This window comes from Taudactylus pleione, unplaced genomic scaffold, assembly GCF_031769625.1.
Source record: "Taudactylus pleione unplaced genomic scaffold, aTauple2 ptg000258l, whole genome shotgun sequence".
Taxonomy (NCBI): Eukaryota; Metazoa; Chordata; class Amphibia; order Anura; family Myobatrachidae; genus Taudactylus; species Taudactylus pleione.
The window spans coordinates 2,097,672-2,111,463 of NW_028284660.1; the positions used below are offsets into that span (position 1 = coordinate 2,097,672).

General features: G+C 43.8%; 1 protein-coding gene across 1 annotated transcript in view; it reads left to right on the forward strand.

Annotated features, from left to right (window-relative positions):
- Positions 1–12,991, forward strand: part of LOC148514807 (C-type lectin domain family 2 member A-like) — a 56,248-nt gene extending 43,257 nt beyond the window's left edge. Inside the window, exons 6-7 of the mRNA XM_088480926.1 lie at positions 174–283; positions 12,001–12,991. Of these exons, the coding sequence (XP_088337052.1) occupies positions 174–283; positions 12,001–12,160 (270 nt within the window). The 3' untranslated portion in view covers positions 12,161–12,991. The remainder of the gene's footprint in view (positions 1–173; positions 284–12,000) is intronic.
- Positions 12,992–13,792: the final 801 nt, after the last annotated feature.

Below are 13,792 nucleotides of genomic sequence, written 5' to 3' on the forward strand. Positions count from 1 at the left end.
TGAGTAGTTACAAACCCGAAGGCCTCCCGTGCCATCTCATGTTACATTACTGCGTTATGTGTTTGTGAGTAGTTACAAACCCGAAGGCCTCCCGTGCCATCTCATGTTACATTACTGCGTTATGTGTTTGTGAGCAGTTGGTATTCACCCATAATATCTTTTATTCCTGACAGCGGTTCTTGAACAGATTTAAGGGCAAAGACAATCACTGGATTGGTCTAAGATGGAACATCACTAATAATGGCTGGACCTGGACTAACGGAACATTATACACTGAGCACCTGTAAGTGTTCTCTGATTGTAATATTTAACATTGGTAATAATAATTTATAGTGACTATAGTAAGTGCAAGTAAGCTTCATTAACAATTTTATCTATTTAAAGTTATAAATGTACGAAATAAAGACCATAATAAAACGAATAAAGTTAGAAAGGTATGTATGTATGTATGTATGTATGTATGTTTATATGTTTATATATTTATTGCTCACACAGGCAGGTACACAGGGTATGGCAGTTTCACAGGCAAGATGTTACACAAAGTGGGCCAAACAGCAATATCTTTCTTCAGTGGACTCACAGGTCCAGGACCCCTAACACTAATCACCCCCGGGCCTATAACCTGGGTGACTACCTCACCCTCAGGAGCAGTTTCCTAGTGTCTCTGCATTTCTTAAACCAGTCTCACACAGGTATCTGTAACCAGCTGCCTTCCAGACTCTGATTGAGGCAACATCTGAACTGACCATTTCACATATATAATGCCTTTGCTCTTCCAAACCTGGGAGATCTGGACATTCCACATTCACTTCATGTGGAACTATGCTGACCCTGTCACACTCCTCCTCTCTTAGCTTCAACCATGAAGCTAAGAAACTTTCAGGTGAGCCATCTGCCTCGCCCACATCTACTTGTGCCATCCATCCGGGTACACAACTCTCTACCCTTTCCCAAAGCTCATCTTCCTCACCCTCTTCCTCCTCCAGATTCACCATAGGGTTGCTTGGAGGATCAGGCACAACAAGCCTTCTGGAAAGGGCATCAGCATTGAGGTGCTGTTTCTACAGATGATGCTACACCTCAAACTTAAATGGCTGCAAAGACAAAAACAAGCGGGTTACATGAGCTTGCCTCATGTGCATCCACTGTAATGGGGCATGATCTGTAACCCAAAAAAATTCCCGCCCCAACAAATAATAATTTAACGCGTCTACTGCCCATTTGATTGCCAAGCACTCTTGCTCCACAGTGGAGCACTTGCGCTCCCTGGGCAGCAATTTCCGGCTGAGGTAGAGGATGGGTTTCTCTTCCCCCTTCTACCACTTGGGAAATGACTGCTCCTAATACTGTACCTGAGGCATCTGTCTGCAATATAAACTGCTTTTTAAAGTAAAACAGGTTCTGCACACAAGGCGCACCTTAAATCCTGCCGTGCAGCTTCTGCTGCTCTAGACCATACTATCTTGTCTGGGGACTGTTTTTTAAGACACTCAGTTAATGGTGCTGCCCTAGTGGCAAAATCATGAATGAGTCTGCGGTAGTGACCCACTAGGCCAAGGAATGTTCTGAGCTGGGATTTACATTTGGGTATAGGCCATGTGAGAACCGCCTCCACCTTACTGGGCTGAGGTTTTACCTGCCCTCTGCCTACAATATATCCCAAATATTTTGCCTCCACCATTCCAATGGCACACTTCTCAGGATTAGCAGTAAACCCATGTGCCCATAAAGATTGCAACACTGTTTCTGCTCTTGGTAGGTGTGACTCCCAGTTGGGGATAAAGATGACTGTCATCTAGATATGCAGCTGTATATTCCGTGTGAGGTCGCAGCAACATGTTCATAACCCTCTGGAAGGTAGCTGGAGCCCCATGCAAACCAAACGGCAGCATTTTATACTGAAACAAATTATCTGAGGTAGAGAAGGCTGTTTTAGTTTTAGAAGTCTCAGTTAAAGGAATCTGCCAATATCCTTTTGTCACATCTAGGGTGGTGAGATACTGGCTGTTTGCTAAATTCTCCACTAGTTCATTCACCGAGGGCATAGGGTAGGAATCCAACTGAGACACTTTAAGATTCTGCAATGATTTTTGCAAATTAAATAAAGCCCCTGAAGGCTTAGGCACTAAAACTATGGGATTATGCCATTCGCTATTTGATTCCTCAATGACCCCTTGGCGCAGCATTTCCTCTACTTCCTGTTTAACCACTGCCCGCTTTGCCTCGGGTATACGGTATGACCTCTGTTTTATTACGTCCCTGGGAGGAGTAACTACATCATGCTGGATAATTAGGGTTTTTCACATAGCATTGCAATTGTTGCCTTTATTTTGAACATGTCAAAAGGTAAAGGGAAACAGGACGTGGAGGCCACTGTGCTGGTTGCATGTAAACCTGTATGGCCTATTTGTCCCCCAGGATGTAAAGGATGGTTTGTTTGTTGTCTGTTATAAAAAGCCACCTCACCAGTCCAGTTTACCTGTCTCTGTACAAAAGCCATCTTGGGTGTCCTCTTTGTCTCAGGTAATGAAGCAGTTTGTGGATAATATGGCTGCTCCCGCACTACCTCCTTGGATGAAGTGTTCACAGCATGCCATGTTTGCACCTCCTAAGCATCCTGCCTGGAAGGATGTTTATTGCCACTCTAGTCAGAGTATGGCACCATCGAATGTTGAAAGCAGACTGGTAGTTACTAAGGCACCTAAGCGCAAGTTATCTTTTTATCAGTCTGCTCAACATATGGATTCAGGTGCATCAATAGAGGAATCAGATGATGTGCAGGGTTCTTCACCAGGGTCCAGCTCGGGGGAGGAGGATCATCTGTCCATAGTGGATATTCCTTCTTTGGTGAGGGCAGTTAAATCAATCCTAGATATTCAGGATGATGAACCAACCCCTAGTAAGAAGGCTTAAAACCCACCGAAAGGTGGCTGATATGGAGTTTCCTATATCTGAACAGCTCACTGAGCTTATGGAAGAGGCATGGGGTAACCTGGATAAACAGTTTTATGTGAATAAAAGATTAACCTGGTTGTATCCATTCCCTGCTTCTGAATGTACGAAGTGGGAGGTACCGCCTACTGTGGATGCTCATGTGACGCACTTAGTGAGAAAAGCTACATTGTCTATTCCGTCAGCATTTTCTCTGAAGGATTCTACAGATATAAAAATTTAAGCATGTCTTGCAAGGTAGCCAAAGCTGTTGAAGAATGGAAGACACTCTACCAGATGCTACCAGAGAACAGATGATGTATGTCTCCCACATACGAGAAGCAGCTTCCTACCTGGGAAGAGCAACAGTAGCTGGAATTTTAGCTTCTAAGGCATCAGCAGCTTCAATAGAGGCATGCAAGGTACTTTGGTTAAGATCCTGGAAAGCTGATACAGGATCAAAGAAGGCTCTGGAAGTTATGCCTTTCTATGGAAAGGTAATTTTTGGAGCAGAGTTAGATAAGATAATAGCTACTCTGGCGGCTTTAAAGGCAGCAGGTTGGCAATCTACGGCTACAGTAAAGTCTAGGCAGGTTTCTTTTCGGTCCTTCCGTCCTCAGGGGTGAGCAAAGGAACAGTCTTTCTCCAAGCCATCTAGTTTTCGCAGGACAACCAGGCATCAAACTAAGAGGTCTGGGCCGGCAAGACTTCCAGCTTCTAAGCCGGTCGACAAACCCTCAGCCTGATGTGGCGGGCCTCCTCCTGGGGATCCCAGGGTGGGAGGACGGCTTCTTCAGTTTGAGGATTACTGGCGTCAAACAACAGATGCCTGGGTCCAAGAACTGGTCTCTTAGCACTCCCTGCTGCAGGCAGTGCTAATAATCCTGGTTCCTGTGTTACAACAAGGAAGGGGTTATTATTCCAATCTATTTTTGGTTCAGAAACCTAATGAGGCTCATCGCCCTATTCTAAATCTAAACACCCTCAGCAAGTTTATCCATGTACCCAAGTTTCGTATGGAAACTCTCCGGTCAATTATTTTGGCAATTGTGCCTGGGGATTTTATGGTTTCCCTGGACATTCAGGATGTGTATCTGCATGTACCTATTATGCCATTTCACCAACAATTTTTACGGTTTGCTGTCCTTCAGCAACATTACCAATTTCAGGCACTGCCCATTGACCAATCAACGGCTCCCCAGGTATTTACCAAAATAATGGCAGTCATGACTGCCTATTTCAGGCATCACGGAGTCAGATTATTACCATATCTGGATGACCTTCTGATAATAGCACAAACTCCAATTGTTTTACAACATCATCTTCAACTGACCATAGTCTAACAAAAGAAGAACGGCTGGGTCATCAGTTGGCAGAAATCATCTCTTTCTCCACCACAGCAGACGGTACATCTGGGAGCACTTCTGGATTCTCAGGCACAAAGGGTGTATCTGCCAGAGGACAATATTGGAGCCCTATCATTGCGAGTACGCAAGTGAAGGGTATCCATTCTTTCAACGATGCAGGTCCTGGGATCAGGGATCAATGATATCCACCTTCAACATGGTGGGGTATGCTCAGTTCCACTCCAGACCTCTGCAAAAATTTATTTTCTCCAGGTGGAATGTACAGTATTTCCCACATTGACTATTGCAATAGTCTCCTTACTGGTCTTCCCAAAAATAAACTCTTGCCGCTACAATCCATTTTGAATGCAGCTGAGAGGCTGATATTTCTCGCCAAATGTTCAGTGTCTGCTGATCCACTCTGTCAGTCCCTCCACTGGCTGCCGGTCTTCTACCATATTCAATATAAAATACTAACATTCACACACAAAGCTATTAACCAAACCACACCAATCTACATCTCGTAACTCATCTCAAAATATCTTCCAACCTGACATATCCGCTCTGCACAAGATCTGCGTCTCTCCTTCTTACGCATTACTTGTTCCCATGCAAGGTTACAGGCTTTTTTTTCGGGCTGCACCCACCCTGTGGAATGCCCTCCCATGCACAATAAGACTTTCCACTAGTTTCCAAACATTCAAGCGTTCTCTGAAAACTCACCCCTTCAGACAAGCTTATCAGATTCCAGAACTGCCCACATAACCTTTTATAGCTTTCCTATCTAACTAACTTCTTATAGTATACACATCACATTTTCTCTCTCTTCAATTTCACATCCTCCTAACCCTAATCCAATTTTTCAGTGTGACTGGATCATACAGCTCACCAAGAACATCTGCAATTGGGCTGGATCAATTTGCAAAATGTAGCACCTATCCTTGTGTATTAACACCTATTTCCCTATAGATTGGAAGCTTGCGAGCAGGGCCCTCTTACCTTTATGTCTGTCTTTTACAACCCAGTCTTGTTCTATTAATATTGATTTAAATTTTAAAGCGCAAAGGAATATGCTGCGCTATATAAGAAACTGTTAATAAATAAACAGCATCATCTAATAAGGTCCCAGAAGATCCTTCTCACTACAGAGGTTTGTCGATCCCTTCTGTGGTGGCTGAAAAAGGATCATCTGGACAAAGGCCACCAATTCTGGATTCCAAATTGTGTGCTGGTCACAACGGATGCCAGTCTTCGCTGGGGGCAGTGAAAGGTCATCACACCTTTCTGGGAAGATGGAAAAAGCAGGAAAGTCATTCGCCAATATTAAAACATTCTGGAACTGTGAGCAGTATACAAAGCACTTATCATGGCACTGGACCTGCTCCAGGGCAGGCACATCCAGATCCAGTCCGACAACACGACTATAGTAGCCTATCTCAATCTTCAGGGAGGCACGCAAAGTCGTGCAGCTATGAGGGAAGTGACGAAGGTTCTGATTTGGGCAAAATGCCATTTGGCAATATTCATACCAGGACTCCTCAAATGAGAAGCAGACTTCCTAAGTCGCCAGGACATACACGCCAGAGACCCATCAGCAGCCATCGTGGATGCACTGGCAGTTAAATTGGACTTCAAGTTGGCATGTCTCTTTCCTCCAATTTCGCTCCTCCCAAGTGTTCACAGGAAATTCAAGCAGGAAGGCGGAACAATAATACTGGTGGCTTCGGCTTGGCCCAGACGTCATTGGTTCACCGACATACAGAATCTATCCATGGGCAGTCCGTATCCTCTTCCTCTATAGCAGGATCTGCTAATGCAGGGTCTCTGTCGCCATCCGGACTTACCTCGTCTGGCTCTTGAATCTTCCATCTTAAGAGCAAAACGTTTCTCCAGTTATGTAATTGAAACGATGCTTAGGGCATGACAGCCTTCCTCTGCCCACAACTATTAGAGTTTGGCATTCCTTTGGTCAATGGTGTTCCCACAGAAAGTATGACCCTAAACTGTTTAGGGTTTCTCGGGTACTGGCTTTTCTCCAGGCTGGATTAGACTTTGGTTTCCGCCTGGCCACTTTGAGAGTGCAGGTTTCTGCGCGGTCAGTCTGGTTCCAGAAAAAAGATTGCTTCTTTACCAGATGTTAGAATTTGTTTTCAGGGAGTTCTGCGAGTTCAGCCTCCTTTTGTCCCACCGTGGGAGTTGTCTGTGGTTCTTAAGGGGCTACAAGCTCTCCTATTTGAACCTCTTACTCTGTAGACTTGAAATGATTGACAGTGAAAACACTTTTTCTCCTCGCTATCTCTTCTGCACACAGAGTCTCTGATTTAGCAGTGCTCATCATTTTTGATCTTTCACCAGGATAGAGTTGTTCTTCGTACTGTTCCATTTTCATGTAAATGAAGAAATTGTAGTTCCAGCTTTTTAGGCTTTCTGTAGGTGAAGCCTCCCTGGATGTAGTTCATGCTCACTGTATCTATGTGGAGCGTACAAATTCAGATGCTCTTTTTGTATTATATGGTTTTTGCAAACAACGATAGGCAGCTTACAAGCAGAACCTAACTATCTTTCAGGTGTACACACAGGCTGATCTCCCTGTCCCAAACACAGTGACGGCACATTCTACTCTGTCTGTAGGGCCATCGTGGGTATTTAGTTTTGGTGCCTCTGCTGAACAATTGTGCAAGGCAGCCACGTGGTCTTCTGTTCACACTTTTCTTAGATTCTACACCTTTGATACTTTTGCCTCTCAAGATGCTTCCTTTGGACGATGAGTTCTCCTTGCTGCTCAGGGGCATCCCCCACACTTAGGGGAACTGCTTTAGGACATTCCCATGGTATCCCTGTGGAACCCTATGGACCCTGAAGAAGAAAATTAGAGTTATGGTAGACTTACCTCGATAACTTCTTTTCGTCAAGGTCCATAGGGTTCACAGGGCACCCATCCTGACGCACCTGGCTGCGTGGGTAATTTTTTGTTTCGGTCACGGATTCCCTAATCTTGTGTAAGAGTGTTTCTTGTGTATGATTGCTCTTCCTTCTCCTGCCTTAAAGCTTGTTCACAAAACTGAAGGCCTGTGGCTTGGGGCGGGATAGATGAGGACCTGAGGCATCCTGGGAGCTAAATGCTTTAACTGTTTGGTGGCTGGATCTCTCCAACCATATTACCCCATGGTATTCATGAGTACCCTATGGACCTCAAAGAAAAGAAGTTATCAAGGGAAGTCTACCATAGCTCTAATTTTATATGAACTTAGGGCCTGATTCAGAGCCGAACGCTCTGACCAGAGCGCTCGCTCTGAATCAGGGCTCTCCTCCATTAAAATGGAGCGTCCTCCTGGACGCTCGTATAGCTGTGGGTCACAACCCACAGCATATACGAGCGTCCTAAAAGATGGTCGTGATGGTCTTGACCATCGTGACCATCGGACTTGCGAAGGAGACCCTGCGGTAGGGTCTCCCAGCCGCAAGCCCTGGAGTGATTTTGGCTCTATCAGAGCCAAAATCACTCCCACTGACATCACTAGTGATGTCAGTGGGGCTGGCTCCACACGGTAGGCGTTACCATGGGAACGCCTCCATCTGGCAGGCACGCCCCCGGCACGCCCACCAAAGGGTGTGCTGTCAATCAACATCGACAGCACGCCCCCTTTGGTACGAGACCCCGAGCGATGGAAAGACCATCGCTCGTTGGGTCTCGCGCATGCGCATGACGGAGCTCCCTCCGTCGTGCGCATGCGCAGTGGGGAACATCGACCCGCTTGCGAGCGTACTGCCGCTCACGAGTGGGTCTGAATGACCCCTTTCATATGTCAATTATCCAGAACACACTGGAAATACTACAGTATTAATAGGACTAGTGGAAACTGTCTGTTTGCAGACCCACCAGCAGTATATCTGCCTATCACCATTAGAGAAATAACCTCTCTGGGAATTACTACATAGACCAAAGCACAGGCTATAACCTTTATATAGTCAGAGCTTTCAGTACCAACCCTCATCAAATTATGGACACCCTGAACATAAAGTAGCTTTAGTGATGCCGCAACAATTTTTAAATTACTGTCTATTTTTTTTTCACACATCCTGTAAATATTTTTTTTTTCATATTTTGCCTATCTAGGAGGCAGTGGCAGAATTCCCAGAGGCAATGGAGTCATTGGCCTCTGAATATCAGCTGTAAGTAGGGCACAGAGAGCAGGGCAGGCGATAGGAGATAAATCCATCTATAACTGCTGCCTGTGCCTTGCTGATCGGCGGAGTGATGCAGGTGGCAGTTTTAGATGGAATAATGAAAAAATACTCTCTGCGCTAAAGTACAGGTGCAGCTCAATCACAAAGGATATCACAAGGAACGTTAAAAAAGAAAGTATGTGAGTAAGCGCTCCCACTGTAGGGGTATAAAGTCTAAAAGACACTACACAAATCCTTTTTATCTTCTTTCAAGACAGTCTTCAATCCTCCCGGGGAATCTCTCTGATTTAAGGTTACAGCGTTGTTTAAACCTCAAAGAAAATCAGAAAGGGATGCTTCCCATAGTGTAAAACTATTATTTATTTATTGCACATATAAAACATTAAAAAGCTTATAAGTTCCACCAATAGAAATTAATTTGTACCAGAAAGGCCCTTAAGTAAAGGCATGTGGAATGCATGAAGGATTAAGTCCCGGGTACAACACCTCCCAGGCTCCAGATGGAAAAAGCCTTCTAGGGTCCCCTTAAGGTAGCAGTTGTCCTGTCCCACCTACGTGTTTCAACTGTGTTAGGATACATGGTGGATAAACCTATTTATACCTCCTCTAGCCAATCATGGACTAGCTGGGGGCGGAGTCTAAACTTCCTTTACAGTCAATTCTCTAAACATAATGAATCAACCTACTCCCACAGGGATTATAATTTATTTCATATTTATCAATGGTAAGTAGAAATCGTAATCCAACTAAAAATGAAGAATAATAAAAATAAAAAAATTATAGAAAATAAATGGTGACTAACGTCACTTCCGCTTCCTGGTGGTGTTCATTCAAACGCTCCCCCACTGAAAAGATGACCTGGAGAAATGGGTCCCTCCTTCCCCTTAACTGGCAGTGGAGCGTACTTACTGCTACTATTTATCGCGGGGAATAATAATTCTATGTACCTCGATCGTGAAACTGTAAATTGAAGTCTGTCGCTTCCTGTTACGATACACCGTACTGTGGAACGCAAACAAGCAGTCTCCACTGGATCTCCAGATCTTACACGCGGAAGTCTACATGTGACACTTCCAGTTACGGCTCACATGCATTCCAATCTATAGTTAAAGTGCATATCAGAAAAAATAAATTAATTATGACCTCTTTGGTTCACAAATTTGATAATAGCGATAATAACATACTTAAAGGAGAACAGCTACAATAAAGGACTAACATTTAAGACTGAGTATATAAAAAGAACCCCATAAAAATCCATCATAATTTAAAAAGATTAAAAATTCCATATATTTACTTAAATCACATAAATCCATCAAAAACACTAAAATGCCGAATAAATTCATAAAATTCCATACAGTTCACCTCTCAGGGCCGGCAATCTGAACCTCATAAATTGCCTTAACGGTGTGGTCGTAAACATGAATAAAAATCATTTCAATTCGAATTCATTATTAACCCCCGTTGGTTCCAATGTTTGCATCTCATAAATTAACTTCATTTCAGCTTTTGCTAAAAATGATTCAGTACCCTTTGTACGCCAGTGTCCCTCCACTTTTTTGAGGCCCACCATCTGTTTAATATGTTTAGTATTACAGTTATGGTGTTCTAAAAAAATTTTGAGAATGCTCTGGTTTTTGCTGACATCACTGGAAGAAGTCCCCGGATATCCCCGTATTCTATTTCAATTGACTGTAAAGGAGTTTTAGACTCCGCCCCCAGCTAGTCTGTGATTGGCTAGAGGTGGTATAAACAAAAAGGGGCTGGCTGGAGAGACAGAGGGGACACCTTGTCCACCGCAGTCTTTCTTGTGTTTTTTTTTGGCAGGTAAATAAAGAAGGGGGAGAGTGCACTAATATATAGATAATTGAAGTACAGATGGGCCCAGCTAGTTTGTTGCGTATCACAGCACAAACGTGTCTGCGAATCGCGATATGCACCGCAATCGCGGGAGTGCATCTCCATTCAAACCTATATGGAGATGCACTTGCGTGTCCCCGTTCGCGGGAGTGCGTCTCCATAGGATTGAATGGAGCTGCTATTGGATGTTCCTGATCGCGGAAAGGTGTCCCGCACCACACATGGCGCGAATCACTGCACTATAAGCAGCAAACTAGCTGGGACCATCTGTTTATAGAGAGATGCATGAATAGTGCAAATGTGACCAGAAACAGATGGGATGGGGACCAGTAATTGTATAGTACTGTATCTACAATATCGCACCTGTTCTCTCACCCCTAATTACAATACCTGTGTGTATCTCTGAGAGATGCCACACAAAAGACTGGAACATAGACAGATATATAGATACCTGTGTGCATTTGAGATAACTTTGATATACAGATGTGTCCTCATGCATCTAGCGTCTCTACGACATCTGAGATCCTCCGAGAGTTGTAGCACATTGTACTGGATCCTATTCACATCATAGATGCAGCGAATCACCACTCACAGTGCACTACAAACGCTGGGCAGGGATTCAACAGCACAGGAAATTTGGTTATAAATAAATACAAAGTCGCAGATGAAGCACAGCTAAACCTGGAATTTGGGAAAGCAGAGGCCGCATAGAAGCATTTCCTATACAGATTCAGGCTCAGTAGTACACTGATATACAAATGTCACACATTGAATTGATCAGAGTAATATAGCAAAGTAGCTTAGTCACTGCCATTTGTTACACTTATGTGAGTCAGATGCACCTTTTTAGCCGAGTCGCCCGGGACCTGGTGCACTGAGGGGGGCTTTGTGACGCGACTTGAGCAGCAGGGTTTTTGAGAACACATCTGTGTCTGAGAAGGGTCATTAGTGGCAATAGGACAGTATCAATCTGATGGGGTCTGGAAAGCCTTGTTTAGACATAATGGTCCAAATATTGAAGTAACGATCCTTGTTAGAACAGAACTATTGAATATGTATACAATTACATGCAGTGTAAACATATCTGGTCACCTTTTTAGGTCGGGTACACATCAGATGACATGTTGCTCCAATCCCCGCGATTGGACAAAATATCTTGTACATCATCTGATGTGTACGCACTACCGCACGTTCCTGCCCGCCGTTATTGAGGTCATTCCATCTGCTGACCGCATACAGCGAAACGCGGCCACAAAGGATATAGCCCACGACATGTGCATGTACGGTCGACCGACATCTCGTCCTATCGGTTGTGCCATCGCCCTCGATACACAGCGCTCTGATGCGTCCCTGGCATTAGATACACTTATAATAATTTTAACTTCTTGTCAAATGTCCACCGACGTCAGTAGAACACCAGATCTCTGATGTTCCTATTGTATAAGAACAAGAAAATATAAAACTAACCAACAAACACTAATTGACCTAAAATGAAATGTGAGTCCAACATCTCGCTGTCTCGGTAATGTCAGTACTTTATTAAGGTATACAATAACAGGGGATAAAACTACTGTAAGCTGCATTACAGAAAAGTACAGAATGTCCTGAATAAGACTGTAACAGCTGGATGTATGATCTCACTGCACTATATTGTCTTTGTGTTTTTTTTTTTCTCCAGATTTCCAATCCAGAGCATGTCAGGAAAGCATGATGAATCCGAATACGTTTTCCTGAATCATGAGGGTGTTAAAAGTGGGAACGAAATCTATAAAAAAAAATGGATTTGTAGCAGAAGCAGTTTCTTTGGGATGAACCTGAGAGAGACTGATAAGAACTAATGTTCACTGACCTGGAGAATGGATGCGGTCTCTTACCCACATTGCCGTTTCATGCTTGTATCACTTGATAAATAGAACATTTGCTACAGAGCAAGCCTTGTTCTAAAACAGAAGGGTTTTATTGTGCGCCGCTCGTGTGTGCGCAGTAACGCAAGCAGACAACATCCCATTTAATGAGATTTTTGTGCACTGAGCTATCAAGATTGGTCATTTTTAGACATGCACTACTCGCCAAAGTCACATGCTCTGCAGATGAGAGATGAAGAATGGTGCGGGGAACAGACGGTGTAATGGTTAGCGTTACTGCCTCACAGCACTGAGGTCGTGGGTTCGATTCCCACCACGGCCCTACCTGTGCAGAGTTTGTATATTCTCCCTGTGCTTGCGTGGGTTTCCTCCGGGTACTCCGGTTTCCACCAAAACACTCCAAAAATATACTGGTAGGTTAATTGGGTCCCAACAAAAATTACCCTTAGTGTGTATGTGTGTGTGTGTGAGCATGTGGTAGGGAATATAGATTGGAAGCTCCACTGGGGCAGGGACTGATGTGAATGGTAAGATATTCTCTGTAAAGCGCTGTGGAATATGTGTGCGCTATATAAATAACTGGTAATAATTTCTGAGCAGCTTTCTGGGTTTACAGCGCTATCGTCTTTTGCAAACACAGTTCATATCCGACCATCTTGTAGACGCCCGGCATTTCCCCGACACCGGGAGACCGGCATCCTGATCGTAGTGGTGCTGGGTGCCGCGAGCGGACAGCCGCGCGGGGGGGGAGGGTTAGGTTTAGGCCACCCTGGGGGGATTTAGGGTTAGGCTAGGGGAGGGAGGGTTAGGGTTAGGCACCCCCGGGGGGATTTAGGGTTAGGCACCCCCCCGGGGGACTTAGGTTTAGGCAGCGGGGAAGGGGGTGGTTAGGGTTAGGCACTTGGGGGGGAGGTTAGGGTTAGGCACCCCTAAGGAGGGTTAGGGGGGTTAGGTTAGTAGATACTTACCTACGGACGATCAGGATTTCCAGCGATGTCGGGCTTCCGCTGCCGGGATATCTGCTTTTGTTGGCCAGGCACTGACGGGATTAGAACTGTCGGCCACAGGGCCGACGGTATTTCATAGTCATTCCAAACCTTTGCTTTCTGTTGTTTCAATTTACACAAACTTTGTTTAAAGAACAAATTATTAAAAATATTGTATAAAATAACCTTCAGGCTGTGTACATGAGATGTATATAATGACCTGCAGACTGTGTGTATAAGGTGTTTATAAAACATAAATGCATTCTGTGTTTAGGTTTATTAGAAGGACTATAATGATGCCGCACTGATAATATTATTTGTAAATAATTATTTTTTTATATTCAGAATTTTTTTAAATTAAATTAAAGATTCTGTCTCATAAAGCTCCGTTTTAATCTATTTATTCAGACTCATCTGATATCTTTTATATCTGGAGGTGCTACTGGATCATCTTATATAAGTACAATATAATGTTATATCAACAAAAAGAAAAGAATAAGATGCAATGCACAATCATGGATTAAGTAATTGTATTTTGATTTCTGAATTATTAAAAATATTTATTCTTTGGTATCTTTTAAAATATGATATGAATGTATGGCGAAATATTAAAAATAAT